This window comes from Triturus cristatus, chromosome 10 (assembly GCF_964204655.1).
Source record: "Triturus cristatus chromosome 10, aTriCri1.1, whole genome shotgun sequence".
Lineage (NCBI taxonomy): Eukaryota > Metazoa > Chordata > Amphibia > Caudata > Salamandridae > Triturus > Triturus cristatus.
The window spans coordinates 1,133,835,898-1,133,852,910 of NC_140593.1; the positions used below are offsets into that span (position 1 = coordinate 1,133,835,898).

Sequence of the window (17,013 nt, forward strand, 5' to 3'; positions counted from 1 at the left end):
AAAATTTTAAAAATCCACAATACAGTACTTAAAAATCCACAGTTATCAAAATGCGCTTTAAAAACAGTTCCTTAATGTCGATAGCTCCGTCCGGGGCTATCACGGCCTCGTGAGCAAACAAATACAAACAGTTCTGGCTGACCGCAGTGTCGCGGGCCAGCTACGGTGTCAGGAAGACCCGCAAACAGTACATTTTAGAAATTTAGGACGACGGCTACCTCTCGTTGAGCTTCCGAAAACACCGCGTCCACAGGCGTCGGTTCTGGAGGTCAGTGCAGGAGTCGTCGTGGCCCTCGAAGTCATACACGTTGCAGGTCGATTTCCTTTCTGTTGGAGTCAGGAGCGCTGGCGTTTGGCGGCGTTGGGTGCTGTGGTGCGAAGTGCAGCAGTGCGGCGTGCGGTGCTGTCAGGTCACGGTGCAAGCAGTGGCTCGGTGGTGGCGTCAGATGGCGACGTTGGTGAGACCAGGGTCGCGGTGCGGGATGAAGGCGGTGCTGCTAGCAGGTCACGTGCAAGCAGCGGCATCATCGTTGCTGAAGCGCTGTTTTCGGCAGATGAACTGGAGTCGATGGCACCGCCGTCGGTAGGCCACGGCTGCGGAGTGGGATGAGGGCCGTGCGTCATGTAACTTTACGAGCGGTGCCCTCAAACCGCGATGCAAGCAGCGGCGTCGATTCCGGCGTGGAGCGGCGTCGTCGGGGATACCAAGGCGTTGTCGTGAAGCGAGGCGGTGTGGAGTGCGGTGCCCACAGGTCGCGGAGCAACGGCTCGGTGGTGGCATCAGATGGCATCACCGGTGAGACCAGGGTCACGGTGCGGCGTTGCGGAGGTGCCCTCTGCGGTGCCATGGCGTCGTCGGGAAACGAGGCGTGCAGAATGCGGTGCCCACAGGTCACGGTGTGAGCAGCGGCTCGGTGGCGGCGTCAGCAGGTGTCAGTGAGACCAGGGTCGCGGTGCAGCGTTGCGGCGGTGCCCTCTGCAGTGCCGTCAGGACACAGAGTCGGCAGCAGCGTCGTAGATGTCGTCAAGTTGCTTTTCTGCTGTTACAGCACAAAACACACAGTCCCCAGTGCTGTGGGCAGAAGAGCTTGAAGTCTTTGTTGTTCCTGAGACTTCTTGAACAGGAGGCAAGCTCTACCTCAAGCCCTTGGAGAAACTCACAAAACAGATTGCAGAAAGTTCAGTCCAGTCCTTTCACTGCCCAAGACAGAAGCAGCCACTGCAGGCCAACACAGCAAAGCACACAGCAAAGTGGTAGGTTCTCCTCACAGCTTCTCCAGCTCTTCTTCTTGTCAGTCTTCTTGAGCCAAAATAGTTCTGAAGTTCAGGGTTATGGGCCCCAGTATTTGTATCCAAAAATCCTTTGATCCTCTAGGCAGAGGGTGTCTGTGCCCAGCCAGAACCAGTTCTGCCTTATCTGGTGTGATTTCCGAGCAGGGGGTGGAGACGGCATTGTCAGAGGCAGACCAGGCCCTTTGGGGTGCAAGGAAATCTCCTCCCTCTTCCCCATCGCAGCCCAGGTCTATTCAGCCCTTTCCTGACCTACCTAGACTATCGGGAGCCACCCTTGCGTCCTAGCCATCTGTCGTCCAAAACCCAGACAGGCAATCCACATTCCAGCAGAGACACACGGGATGACTGAGCAAGAAAATACCTACTTCCAGAATGTAAAAATCACCTTTACTAAAAGATGCATCGTAAGAGTCTGAGTTCAGGCATACAACATTTTATTTTCCCACCTAGTTCCCAGGGCCAGTTATGTTTATAAAATGTTATAAATAAACTTCCCAATCTGTCCTGTTGGGAACAGGTAGCCTTGCAATAGTGAAAAACGAAATGGGCTGTAATTCACTATCAGGACATGCCACACACACCAGGGCATGTCCTACCTTTCACATACACTGCACCCTTCCCACAGGGGTACTTTGGGCCTACCTTAGGGGTGCCTGACATGTAAGAAAAGGGAAGGTTAGGGACTGGCCAGTGTGTGCACGGGCCAAGTCGACATGACAGTTACAAACTGCGTGCAGACTCTGCAATGGCAGGTCTGAGGTACCTTTTCCGGGCTACTCACGTGGGTGGCACAATCTGTGCTGCATGCCCACTAGTAGCATTTGAGTTACAGGTCCTGGCACACTCAGTGCACTTTACTAGGGACTAACAAGTAAATCAAATATCCAATCATGGAAACACCAATCCATAACACAATTTACCCAGAGAGCATATGCACTTTAGCACTGATGATCAGCAGTGGTAAAGTGCCCAGAGTCCTAAAACAACAGCAGTAGGTCAGGTAAAAATAGGAGGAAGAAGCAAAAGGTTTGGAGATAACCCTGCAAAAAGGGCCATTTCCAACAGGGGTATAGGTAAAGTGAGGTATGTGTGATTTTAGAGTTCAGGGTGGGTAGAGGTAAAGGGAGGTACAGGTTGGTTTGGGTTTGGAGTAGAGGTAAAGGGAGGTAAGGGTGATTTCACGTTTCAGGGGTGCAAAGAGATAGGGGGAGGTAAGGGTGATTTAAATTTTATGAGGTAGGTAGAGGTAAAGAGAGGTAAGCATGATTTTAGGATTTACGGGTTGGTAGAGGTACAGGAAAGTAAGGGTGATTTTAGGGTTTATGGGTGGGTAGCGGTTTAGGACAGTAATGAATAAAACCTCCTCTAAATTATAAAACAGGTAACCAACAAATAAGTAAATGTGACACAGTGGCAAACGTTAATTTTTAAAAACACATACTTTCTGACAATAGTATAAAAGGAAGGGAGTATGTTTATAGCTCCATAATCAGAAAAAGTGACAGGCTGCCAAAATGTATGTTTGTGGGTTACCTGTTTTATAATTATGGGGATGTTTTATTTATCATCAAATATGCAGTTATTAGGAAGCAAATCCAGATGAATTGTAGAAAATAGGTAGCTTTGTTCAAGCAGCACATTACCATATGAGTGCAACCATTCAAATCCGCTGATAACTGAACCTCCAGCGATTCCACATGCTAAATGCAGTTAGCACGGCACGTGCTTGGAATGTCAATTGGCTATAAACACACACATAGATTATCCTCAAATGAAGAGAAGAAAACTAATGAATATATAAAAGCCATGTTTTCAAAAGGTTTACATTTCCACAGTTAAGGCTCAGAGACAATATTCTAGAGTGAAAATGACTATACATTCTACAGGGATTTATTTCTTGTTTGCACGCTTTACAAAAATAGCTTTATGATATAAAGCAATTTGCACCTACAAAGTTCTTACCAACCCATAAATTAGTTGTGTTGCGAGAAACACAAAATAAGTACAGCAATTCCATTCCAAGCATCACAGAACAACACTAATGAAGAAATCAATGAGTACTTGGTCCATGCTCCAGGGAAGAGACAAACACATTAAGACAAACTGAAGCCGACACTCGCTCATACTCACTCACCACTGAGAAGCAAGAAAATAAGAGTGACAATGAACAAAATCAATGGTAAGTAATGAGTAGGCCCAAAGGCCTTTTTAGGTTTGCTTTAAGTTACAAAAGATCTTGGTAAGCAACAGAGCATGCGTTGCCTCAGGTGAGAAATAAAAAGCAGATATCTTTGCTCCTGCATTTATAACAGCCACAAACAATTGCCATTCAAGAATGTTATTCTGTTTGATGATGTCATCTTGAGTTTTGAAATGTATTGTGACATCGTTCATCAGTTGTTCTATTTAAACAGAACAGCACACACTATGCGCATACTCAGCTTTAAGAAGATCAAGATTTTCAAGTCACTTTCCCAGTGTCTCCGAAATATTCTCAAAATGCGAGTTCAGGAAAAAGGCACATACAAAAGTGAGGAGACTCAGAGGTGTGATGAAGCTTCAGATCCAACACTTCTTCAAACTCCTACAGTTCAGTGGAAATCCCCCTCACAATCAAAATCAAAGTGACCCACACTTACCTGATGATGTCAATGTGTCCGTTCTTGGCTGCCAGGTGCAGGGGGCTAGTGCCATTGGGGTCCGTCGTGTCTCCGGGTTTGGGCTCCAGGAGTGCCGCACACATGTTACTGTTGAGCAACAGCTGGACCACCTGCAGCGATGTAGATTAGAGAGCATGTGACTGCTCCAGCAGACAGAACCGTACACAGACGCACTGGTCAGATTTCACTATTGTATATGGGATATTTGTACCGTGCTTTACACTTCCTTCAAGTGTTGTCATACAATGAAAACAACAGACTAGCAAGAACAAAGATTTCATAAATGTCTACCATACATAAACACTTCTCTACAAAAATGTATACCCATTTTAATCTTCTAAATCCAGCTAAACTCACTATTGTAAGATTGGGCTAATCTACCTTTCTCGTTCCAGTGGTGTCATAAGTCCTTGGGAGTTTAGGCGCCGGTCAAACTTCTGAAGGGAGGTATGTATAGTAGGTAGATCTTTAGGCACTAAAAGCTTCTGAGTACATGCTCATGCAGTCTCTAGTTTTTCAGCTGGGCTTCACGTACTCCTTTACCCTCCCCAATCATCATCTCAAGGAGATGATCAGAGATTGGAGAGATTGAAAGGGCTGGACAATACAGAAGACATGAGGAAGGAGTCTTGTGGGTGGACAGGTCTTCTCCAGAATGTTGATATCTCACCAGATGGAGAGAGAATGCGCAGTGAGAAGCAGGCCTTAGGCACATGACAAGGGAGTATGGTGCGAAGAGATTATGGGTAGGACAGTCGGAAAGAAGGCAGAAGAAAGAGGAGAAGGATCTAGAATTCAGGGGATGAATTGAATCAGGGCATATTAGAGATTTAGCGTCAACGGGAACACGATCAAGAAATACTAGGATAGGCAACAGAGAGCACCATGGGAGGCGAGAGACTGTCATCTCCTGTCTTTTTCACAGTATCTTCAGTCTGGCATCTGATGGTGCCTCACGGTAACTGGTACAATTACCAGTGTGACCAGCATAGATGGAAAGAGAATATGACTGAGAAAGAGCAGAGAGTTTTTTCTTCCCACAGGGGCTCGGGGTTCTTGGGAAACAGAGGCTTCCTGGGTTGTGGAAGAGCCAGCTCTGGTCCTGACGGCTTACACCTTGCACATGTCTAACCTAGGGCTGCCTGGGTGAGGCATTCAGCAATTCAATACCTCAATCTAGGTGGCATCCCTGGTCTAGAGAGGCCCCAGAGCATTTTCCTTAACTTGGGGTTGATTTTGAAAGGGCCAGAGCACACGATTGGCATGCATGTGTGGTGTGTGGGGGATTGAGAGCACAGAACACCCCTCTCACTAAATGCTGCTCCAGGATTCCTGGGGCAATGGTAGTAAAAAAAGATTAAATGGCCTGGGCTCTATGACTGGCGCGCTGCAGGCACAATGGAAATCCTTGCTCTGCAATACAACACAAAATTATTTCTTGGCATAATAAGTATTTAAAATGCTGCCAAAGTCGGTAGCTCATCATACAAATATGTTACCACTGCAGGCCTTAGCCCATCACAAATACTGTGACGATTAAAGATGGAAAACATTCCTAATTTTTAATTGAGAAAATCAATGCAGAAAGAGGTCGAGGAATGCCTGTGTACGGGCAATAGGTCAGGGAGGATTTAACATTTACAGAGAAAGGGACACCTTCCCAGACACATAGGTGACAACTGCTGTGAGACAGGAGAATTATAATTGTACAGAGGAAGGGGATTATAGGTGCACCGGTTGCAAATGCATTTCTGAAAAAAGACCTTGGGGAAGAGCACCTATCTTGTACATTGTTAACAATGCTGTTGGCCTGATGGACCTAAAAAATGCATACAAATACATCACTTGCTACAGCTGATTGTCAGCATACCAAAGTCACTAACACTGACCGACACAAATTTGACAGAACAAAATGTAATACCTCTATATCGTCAATATAAGCATATATATGGGCATATTTACTATTTGTAACTACACATTTAGGTACATTTAATTGGGCCCAGGCGGAATTTCAATTATGCTGGAGCAATGGGAGTAATTTTGGTATTTCTGCACTATTCTTTGACTCGGAATTACCCATAATTGTGCGATTACTCTGTGTGATTATGTGTAATTTTGGGGGGAAATTAGGGGTGGGCAGAGCTTGTGAAATTTGACAGATTAACTCAGTGAGATTCCACAGCTTTCCAGCAACAGGGGCAAATAAGCAATTTGTGCTGTAATTCAGCATGGAAGCACGTTGCGTGCTGAAAAATCAACGTGATTGCCACCACGCGGCACACCAGAGGGCGCAGCTACTCAAGCAGACTTTGCTGCCGCTCGAGTAAATCTTCTACTCTAGCGGCAGCCTTCTGAGAGCGAACGGTCGCGACCGGTGATGCCAAATCTGGCTCATGGTTGCCAACTTACCGTTCTGGTGCCGCCTGTGAGGGAAAATTCCACCACACAGCGATTTGGTGGAATTTGGGCGAAACTGTGTTACAAGAGTAATGCAGAGTTACCACAAATTCACCAATTCCGCCCGCGGAACAGAATATTTTGCCCAGCAGTAGAGCATGTTTAGCAAGTGCGAGTGGCCATTCGTATTCGCTATTCATGTTCTCCTGCATTTACCACTATTTCTTATCGCAGAATGCATCCTGGCGTCCATTTTGAATGCAAGGGTACATTTTGTGCTAAACAAATAGCAATAAATGCCAGGAGTAATTTAGGGGAAAATACTACCCCAAGAGAACTTTTACCGTTATTTCGTCGCACATTTTGGTTGCAAGGAGGCATTTTGCTCCTAGCAAATAGCGCTAAATGCTGGGAATAAGTGGGGGGAAAATACCACCAAAAGAGCACATTTAGTGAGCCCAAGCAGCTGCTTGCACTACCTATTCGTGTTCTGTTGCATTTAGCGCTATTATGCTAGGAGGCATTTTGGCACTAAGAATATAGCGCTAAATTTAGAATTACACTTTCCACGTAATTATGAGTAATCTCGCAGACTTTTCAGGTAATTCCGCATGACTATGCTACACTGAATTACGCAAGTTGCACCCACCCCTACATTTAATTAGAATAGTAAATATGCCCTTGACTTTATAAACTTAGGTTAACAATATGATGGTAATCAATATTCCCGGGATCAATATTTTTGTGGGTCTGCATGAAAAACTCGAAATTCCTATGGTAGACCTTTGTCCTTAAATGTATGTAACAAATCCTTGGCTGAGAACCCCCATATCTCCTCCACAATGAAATGCTCTTCAGATACTGCAAAGTTCTGACCAATACAGGTGATCTAACATACCCACAAATTCAGCGTCTGTTTCATTCATCGCATCATGCCAACTTCTCCTGTTCACCATGCCCTGAAGACCACCAGGGCTTTCTACACAGCTCTCTTTCCACTCCTCTTGTCGGTTGGCTACACTGCTGAAAGGGCACAACTCATACATTTCACTCAGTGGTCAGGGAACTATCCGGTACGCCTGAAAGACTCACCCCAACTCGTCCGAATTCGCAGGCCAGATCCAAGGGCGTCTTTCCAGAAATATCCATGATGCAGGGGTTGGACTGGTGTTGCAGCAACATCTCTGACTGGACAAAGAAGAAAACAGCACTGAGAGGTGTTCTGATGCTATGAAAAGTGAAAAGCTGATTAGCGCCAGGATACCCTACTGGGTTTGTTAAGCAGTATACAAATACACACAATAAGAACATGGACATACACAATGATGATTCAGTATCGAGAGCTCAAGGCTGCGAGTCAGGAGACTGATGCGAGTAGTAAATCAGGAAGTCAAGATTAGTCCCTGCTAGTCAGGAGCTGAAGACTAGCAGTTCTGGTCAGATACTCAAGGCTACCACTGCCCATTAGGAGGTTGAGGTTAGCACTGCCATCCTGTAGCTCGATTCTGGCACTGCCAGTCAAGTGCTTGAGGCTGGCATTGCCAACCTGGATCTGAAGGCTAGGACTGTCTGTCTGTATCTCATGACTACCCGTATTTGTCAGCAGTTTGGTGCCAGTCAAGAGTTTAAGCGCTAGCAGAGACATTCAGCAGCTTGTAAGCCAGCAGTATCAGCCATGGCCTCCAGGCTAGCACAGTCAGGCTTGAGCTTGTAAGCCCAAGGTGCCAGTCAGGAGTTTGAGGGCAAGCAGTGACATTCATGGAACTCACGAGCCATCAGTGTCAGTAAAGCGTCTGAGGCTTGCACAGTCAGTTGTGTGTGTTAGTAATGGGATTGTGAGCTAGAAATGACAATCAGCAGCATGTGAGCTAGTTGTGTTATTCAGGAGCGTGTGGGCTAGTGAGGTCAGTTAGGAGTCTGTGGGCTAGCTGTGTTAATAGGGAAATTGTTGCCCAAGAATGGTAGTCAGGCGCATGTGAGCTACATGTGTTAGTCAGGGGCCTGTGGGTTAGCATTGTCAGTCAGGAATCCGTGTGCTAGCTTGGAGATTGTGGGCTCAGAATGCTAGCCAGAAGCATGTGGCTAGATATGTTAGTCAGGGGACAGTAGGCAAGCAGTGACAGTCAGGAGCACATGGTCTAGTTGTGTTATTCAAGAGCATATTGACTATCCATACTGGTTAGAAGCATGTGGACCAGCTGTGTTAGTTAGGAGATAATGGGCTAGGAAAGCTAGCATTCCTGCAAGCTATATTAGCTATACTAGTGGTTTTAGTGAGAAGCATGCGGGTTAGTAGGTACATTGATGGCTAACAGTGTTAGTCAGGAGTATGTGTGCTAGGATTCTAGGATTCTCTCAGTGCAGCTCCAGACGTCTACCTTCTAGGAGGTGAGCAGCTCTACGGCGGTCTTTACGCCCAGTCTCCGACTCCTAAATAGCACCGCAGTAACCATAATGATGTACATGGAAGGAGAAACATTGATAGTGCTAGGTGTAGAGCTGGTATGGAGCACACAGGATAGAAAGCAACATTTACCTAATGCCAGGGCAGGTAGTTAGACTGGCTTGAGCAGAATCTGACCCTTTACAGGTTAGGTGCTGCTCATCTAGGGTCTGGAGCAAAGCTTTCCACACCACAGGGAGGTATCTGAAAAAAGCTGGTCAGGCAACAGTATTTGGCCACTCAGAAGGTGCAGCTGTGCAGACAGGGTCTGGACCTTGGTTTGTCCCTTCACAGATTGCGGCATTGAGCTGGGAGTGGCAATCTTTACCCTACAACAGGCCATCGCTGCTTGCACTTGGCCTGAAGCCGTACATGTATTTACCATTTTACTGAGCTGTAGAAAATAGTCAGATAACATATATAATAATTTAAAAAATACATAACTAGATAGAAAGTTACATCCTGGCACTGCTGAGGTGGACTATGAAGGGGAGGAAGCTCTTACCACATCATAGTGCCCATGCTGGGCCGCCAGGTGCAGGGGGATCTGCCCTTCATCGGATTGGATGTTGACAGCTGAGCCAGACTTCAGCAGCAGTTTCATTGGCTCCTTCTTACCCTGCCAGGCGGCATAGTGTAGAGCGCGCATCCCTGCAAGAGAGAGAGAGCAGTGCTGTGATTAATGGAGGGCCTCACCGGGGGCAGACTTACCCTAACTGTGCTCAGTGTATATTGCTCACTCGAGCACTGCCCATCTTGAAAGAAGCTGTAAAGCTTGGACTACCAATGGAAGCTGCACTGGATAGCAAGGAGGGATGTCAGCAGAGCTGAAAGCCAATGGTGAACCCACCAGACAATGGGCATAGCTCCCTCTACAATACGTCATACTGCCAGGCCTATCCGTGACTTAAGTCTGTCCTGCAAGCCTACTTCTACATGCAGCTCCTAAATAGTCTATTTTGTGGGCTCTCATAAGCTGCTGCACTCAAATATATGCAGAAAATCAGAACAATGCAATGCAGAGGCTGCAGAATACCGACTGCAATTAAAACAAACTCTGGAAAACACATCAAGTCAGTGAAACCTATTGCCTTCGCCAATGCCTTTTCTGTTAGCTGCGGTGGATGCGCACATGTGCAGCAGCTATTTTTAAATAGGTTTGTTCAAACATTACAAATGCATTCAAAGACGGTCACAATGGATGCTCACACATCCACAGTGGTCAGCTTTGCATGAATTTGAAATATTTGAACAAACCTATGAAATATAGCCTTGGTAGATGAGCGAGCAGCCACTGTGACCATCTCTGAATGTATTTGTATTATCTGAGCAAACCCATTCAAAGATGGTTTGGCGGAAAGGGGGTGCGCAGTGGGCAAACAATGTCAACAATAAATGCACACAGCTAGGGCTGCTCTCATGCCAAGCTCATTTAAAAAAAGAAATGTTATAAGAGTTTTTGTTTAACCCAAGTGTACGTATAATCCAGATATCATCTAATCGAAATCGGTGCTCCTTTTATGGGAAAGATTTGTTGTGTCACGTTTCGAGAAAAGCGTGTAATTTAAAATAAAGAAAAAAAAATTAAAAAACGAACATTTATGGTAATTAGATAAATCAGAGCCAGTGGGGTGTTTTTTTCAGATTTGAATGGTCGTTTCTCTCATTATGTGTGAACGTAAGGCAAGCAGAAAATGTATAAATAAACCAGTTTGCCCCAAGAGCCATCCAGAGCAAGTGATGCACGGTGGAGTGCTTGGGGGACACTGGTTGCCTCACCTACAACAGCGCTACAGCGACCACCTCGCGATGAGGAAGGCTAACACAAGGGGGCATAAGAGCTGCCATCACCTCTTTTCCCCCCGCAGCAACGAGAGCAGGCGGCGATAATTCTTTGTTTGTATTTAAAAGTATAAATTGTAAATTAAAGGGAAGTTTTTCCTCTTCTCAATCATGCGGTGTACGTTTGTTTGGCTTGCAATCTCCCACCCAGTGCTACACGTAGTAAAACCTGTATATGTCAAGCACCCAGAATATTGTGCTGCATGGCTAAAAACGTATAAGGTCCCAAAGGTGAGACCTATTGGCTATGCCAATGCTTGTTTTTATTTGGAATTGGTCATAAAACCTATTTTGAAAATGGAAAGGCTTTCACGACTTGCAAAATGGATTCCGTACCTTGAATATCACACTTTTATGATTACAAATACTATGATTTAGCAAATTACAGGGTTTTCAAATGCAAAAGGGTTCATACATTGGACCCCAAGTTTCTTATTTTCATTCTATACTTCCTCTTCGCTCACTATCTTTATCCTGAAGGTAAAGGTTCCAAAGTATTATGACATGCTTGCTAAAAAAAAAAAAAACATTCTCAACACAATAGGCGTTGACCATTGGCGTTTCATAGCATCACGGAAATATACCAGACCCTGCAATCCCTTAATAAAAGCCGTCTCTAATTTCTTAATAGAGGCAACCTGTTGATGTGGCTTGTAATAAAGAAAAGATGTAGCTGCTTAATTGTAATAAGTTATTACAGTTTAATTCTGACGTCAAAATGCCTGCTTCCAGATCCAGCAGACAAGGTGAAAGGCGGGTCACAGAGCATAATTACTGTCACTATTTACACAAGGAAAATAGGATTTGGCTTTTCTTATTCCTGATATTTTTTTCTAAACGGAAAAAGATCAGCAGAAATGAGATTCTTAAGGCAGCGTGCTTATTTATTCAACACAAAAGTTTATTATAGGAAAGACAGAATCTCTGAATGTTTCCACACAATCCGAGACACAACATTTTTAACCTGGCTTGAATTTTAATATCTTTTTTGCAAAAATTACAAACTGATATTTGGGGCGTTTAATTTCACACTAATCATGTCTGTAATGCAAATAAAAGAGCACAACAGTAAGGATTTAAGTGGTTAAGTGGAATTGTATTATGAGAACTAAAGTACTTGTTACCACACAGTAAAAGGAAATTACAATTAATGTCGATATCCCGTGACTTTATAAAGGAACTCCGCCTTTGACCTCGTTCTGTACATGGTAATGGACCGCCTCTGTGACTTGCAATGCCCAGAGTACTTTAGCCCATATATGATAATATTCCAGGACTTTTCCAAAACATATGCACATCTTCAGGCCTATCCCCTTCTCAAGTCAATGACTATAAAGAGGCATCACATGGATATTTTATAGAAATAGCCCACACTTTGCTCAAAACAGGAGATTCCACACTGAAGTCAGTTTTCACTTCACAGAAAAATCAAACCTGTTGGAACAAACCAGCAATCTATACCGGACACTTCCGCTAATGTCCTTCACCAGACTGCAGTTATATATCTTCAGTTCAGTGCCCAGAGAGCAGCCATCCTCTTCTGGCACTTGGATATCTCTATGTCTCATGTTCTGCAAATTACTTTGTCCACCTAAACTTTGTTCACACATTGAACCTTCATACAGATTGCTAAATTCATAAGATTGTTCAGGCATAAACATTTTCCGAAGGTTTATTCCCCAACCTTCCTCCTAAAGTGCTTCCCTTAAATGAATATTCCTAAATATCTTTTGTTCGTCCTGTAGAGATCTTGATACAACACAAAAAAGCTCTTTCACCGCGGGAAATGGCGATGCACGTGCCTTAAAATGCTTGTGAAACTCCTTTAACCTGAGGAAATTACTTCTTCTAATTTTCGCAAGTGAGAGAGTAAAGGCGAGTTTTCATTGTCTGTATGGACATCCTTATTTTCTTCGGGCTCGTTTACCCACTCTCTCTCTCTCTCGGCCTGAACAGGCTGGTTTCTCACATTTTCTTGGGAGTAGCTCATTCACTCTTTCATTCACATTTACAGGCCATGTTACCTTATTAGATTTGTTTTCATCCTGGCAACTCATCGATGTCACTGTTTCCGGTCATCATTGTGTGTACACAGATCCTGGAGTTTTACTCCCATCCTCGATGAGTGGTCATCAACCTCTCGCCAGGAGTCAGTCAGTGTACGGAAAGGCATCCTTACTCGTGGGTCATAGGCGGCACTCCCCTATCAGTTGCTGGTCACAGGTAATCTCACGATGGGAGGCCGTGAAAGTCTTCATTTTAGTGACGCCCAAATACAGTCTCTCTCAGAGGCTGGGATTCTGGGTCTTTGAAGCTGTTCTCCTCGCTTCCTCGTCCAACTGTCCACTGCGCTTAGACATAAATTCAGTCGGCCTCAAGATTCTAAGAAGCCTGGACCTGGCCATCCAATCAGATTACGTACGCACAACAATGGAGCAGCAAGGCTCTGCATACATAAACTAGAACGCTAACTTCTAACGCCAAGTGGCACAGTAACAGTGCACACTCACCTCCATAGATAATTAAGCATGGTAAGTGCTCTCGGCATCTGCACAGCTGAATCACTGCGATGTTAGGTAATGCCAAATAAGAAAGCTTAGCGTACAATACACGTCTCTCCTGAAATACGCTAGTACAGTATAAAAATGATTACCTGTTACATAATATGTAGCATAATAAACGTTATCCGGGTATGCTCAGTGACCACTGAAAGTCACAATATCTCATCTCTCCAGCTACAAGCAAAGCTTACGTACTCAAAGTAACCGTAGCACGTCACAGTATCTCCTGTATGAAGATGTTCTAGGTCCACCTATGCTGAAAATTGCCACATTACCTCAGACTACAGCTAGCTCTACTCTTTACATGTGCAGAGTGACTTCAGCAGGCCACATTATCTCATGTTTATGGAGTGCTCAGAATGAGCACAGCATGTCAAAGTATTTCACAAGTACGATGCGCTCTGCTGTTAATGCGCTTAAAGTCACCATAACATGCCATTTGATCCAAGTATAGTGTGATCTTGGCACTGAATATGGCCATATTGGCTCCCGCAATGACATCAGGTCTCAGTTCTATGTGTGCTCAAAGTGATCATAGCATGTCACATTCCTGTAGTTCATACAGTGACCTAGAAAGAGCCCCTTAGGCCATGCTGCAAACTTGGGAAATGGGTCCCTTATTCTGCCGTTGGGTAATAAAAAAAAACAGCCAAAACTGCGGCGGAGAAGGCCACCCATGACTATGGGGGCCCAGTGCCACTACATCTGCTGCCTCATTGATAGCAACACCTGATTCCCTAACCTGTGCTGTAAGCATGTTGATAGCATGACCACAGCATCAACATTAGCACTGGCATACAGTGATTTCCAAATGAGCATTTATGTATCTGTTGTTAAGTGGAGGATACATTCTACGACAAAGCTTGCTGACTAATAAAAATGCGAATTATTTTTTGTGTCTGTCGGATATATAAAAAAATGTAAACATTTGGAATAATAACTTCTCAGTCTAAATGTAAGGGCTGTATGAGATGTGTGACGCAGACAAATCCCTCCACGTGCCTAGGCCTCTGCATCAGCACAGCTGTGCCTCTGTTGTTCCTCGTGATTTGCCTTTGTCCTTTTCTCTCAGTGTGTGTCAGCCCTGTGACTGTCCCTCCCATAAAGAGCATCATATGTGCAAAGCTAGAATCAGACATGATCCACTGGCGGGGAAGAACCTCGCGCGTGCTGTCAGCGATAGACAGTAAAACAAGCATTGGCATAGCCAATAGGTCTCGCCTTTGGGACCTTATAAGTATTTAATTATGCAGCACAATATCCTTGGTGCAACATCAACTGTTGCATGGCTAAACACTTATAAAGTCCCAAAGGTGAGACCTACGTAACCAATATTGACAAAACCAGGGTGTCCACTAGTGGTGTAACACAAAATGATGGGGTCCCTGCTGAGTGTAATGCAGGACCCTGCCCAAAGAGTCATGAGTCACAGGTATTCAAAGGCTTTAGTTTAAATCAGGGACCACCCATTGCGGGGCATGTAAAGTACTATAGCCTGTGTTACGCCCAGAGTTTTAAGTGAGATTAATAAACTGGGAGTCTCTGAAAGGGGCATGGTCGATATCAATATTGGCACGGCTTAAAACACCGAAGCTAAAAAATCTTTGCTGAGCACTGGTATTTTGCAGCTTTTGTCATTGCATCCAGACATATAATACAACATGTAACATTACACCCACAACAATCTAGGATTATTGGCTTTGTCAATCGTTATTTGCATAAGATAAATAAGCAACACCTTTGGCATAACTATATATAATATGGAAAATGCTTCCGTTCCGACATGATGAGACTGTGAAAGTACTATAATGCGTTTCTTTGAAGTTACCTCAAAGGCAATGAAGGGTGATACTGCTGGCGAGTTAAATTGTGTTTGTCAACCGGAGGGTGAGGGCAAAAACGGAGAGCCTGTTAGGGAACCGTCTCAGCACCTGCTTTTTAAAATAGCGGGGTTGAGCACCGGTAGGACCCGGCCCACTTAAAGGCCTGGTTATGCCTCTGTTGCGATCCAGAAGCAAACGCTCAACTTTTGCAGTATTAAAATGCGCCCTACGCGCCCATATGACAGGTTTTTGCTTATTTAGCTTTCAGGCTCATTTGTAAAAATTTCTTAAATGTATTTTGAATTTTTCAAAAGCGTGCCCTTGTAAGTAAGATGAAATGAAACGGAACCGAGAATGAGGACTTGAACAAGGAAATGGCGGTGTAAAAAACTCATGCAATACAAACTACGTTTGACTAATCTCGTAACGGAAATGCTAATGTACTTGTTTCTAAAATTAATAAAACACTTTGAAAGAATAAAAAAAAAAAACTCATGCTCACCACTGCACAGCATATTTCTCTCTCTCGCAGCGTAGAGTTGTTGGTGGCGGCCTTAGGCAATCTAGCCTAGCAAACATTTTACCTACCTCCAAACACAGTGCCAGGTCTCAAGGATGCACCAAGTATGGATTTATCTTTGTACAGTCAGTCCACCGGGTACAGTGGGGTGGCCAGTATCCGGGACACGCAACAATTGGCCCGGGTACATTTTCAAAGTGTGTTTGGGAAAGGAGAGAGGGCAAAACCATCTAAGGAAATGGCGCACTCAGCAGCGCCCTCAAAGACATCTGTATTTAAATCTAGAATGGCTTGAAGAGAATCTGACCCCTGACTCGCTTCCCCTTTGACCCTACAGCCAGCAGTTCTTCGCTGCTCACTGGATTTTAGTGTACAGAGCACATCACTTCCCCTCTAACCCTACAGCCAGCAGTTCTTCACTGCTCACTGGATTTTACTGTACAGAGCACATCGGGTCACGCATTTTGCTTCTGCCAGGCCTGCTTTAGTGGAAGTTGAAACAAGCAGTGCCAGAGGCAGGGCAGAGAGCACACGCTGGCCGTGAGGCGGCAGAGATACCAAAACCTCTATTTCTGTGGATGGTTTCACGGAAGTGAGCGTCATCCACGCTAAGTGACCTATGCGGAAAGGTGGGATTGTCCAAATTGGAAGGAAGACATCCAGTGTATGTGTTAAATTAAACATTAAAACAAAACATGAAATTCGCCCTGCGAGCGCCTTTGTAAAACAAAACAGGGAGGTATTCCTTAACTGCGACTCGCAATTTGCTAGTCGCAATTAAGGAATGTTTAGAAATCGCTATTTTTTAAGCAATTTCTACATGCATAGCCTTTTGCTGTTCCTTATTAGGAAATCCTTATTTTTCACTAATAAGGAATCGCAAATGGCATTGTTGATGCATGTGCCAGATAGTGCTTACCGAGTAATTGAAGGAGGCCGTGCCCCTCCGCAAGTAAACAATCCAATCCCGGTGGGCGGGGCAAAAAGCGGACAGTGTGGCAACCCTCAGTGTAATGATTGCCTCCGGTGCAATCATGACATTGTGTTTTGAATAATTGATGACGACAAACAACGCGCACGAATGGAAATTGCAGGCGGAGCAGCGACACGACTTCTGGAACCATATTGATTCCAACAAGCCCTCGCATGCTGAGTGTAGCGCATGCACGCTGCTACTGCCAGGCGAGACCTAACGAGGTGTACACTTGAAATGATAGTCTTGAAATGCATCCCTGTAAGGTGAACTACTTGTAGGAAGCCCTACAGCAGATTCTTGCTTGTTTCATTTCCTGGTCGCTCCGTTATCTGTGTATTTTGTATGTGGTTTATCGTTGCTCCTACAAAACATGCATCAAACACCTTTTCTCTTTGCAGTGATAACTAATGGCTGCATTTTGAGTTTGCCACAAACATGGAGTACGACATCCAACAAACTGATGGTCCACTTGCTATATTTAGAGCAAAGCAAACAGTC

At 44.7% G+C, this 17,013-nt stretch overlaps 1 protein-coding gene across 6 annotated transcripts in view; it reads right to left on the reverse strand.

Moving 5' to 3' along the window:
• The window catches only part of CASKIN1 (CASK interacting protein 1), a 719,688-nt gene that overhangs the window by 252,733 nt on the left and 449,942 nt on the right, over positions 1-17,013 (reverse strand). For 5 of the 6 annotated variants that reach the window (XM_085629429.1, XM_085629427.1, XM_085629424.1 and 2 more), the window contains 3 exons: positions 9,299-9,444; positions 7,443-7,538; positions 3,933-4,063 (listed from right to left, as the gene is read on the reverse strand). In XM_085629429.1, the coding sequence (XP_085485555.1) occupies positions 3,933-4,063; positions 7,443-7,538; positions 9,299-9,444 (373 nt within the window). Of the gene's footprint in view, positions 1-3,932; positions 4,064-7,442; positions 7,539-9,298; positions 9,445-12,659; positions 12,986-17,013 lie in introns of those variants that run through there. The other variant, XM_085629428.1, reaches the window with a different exon arrangement.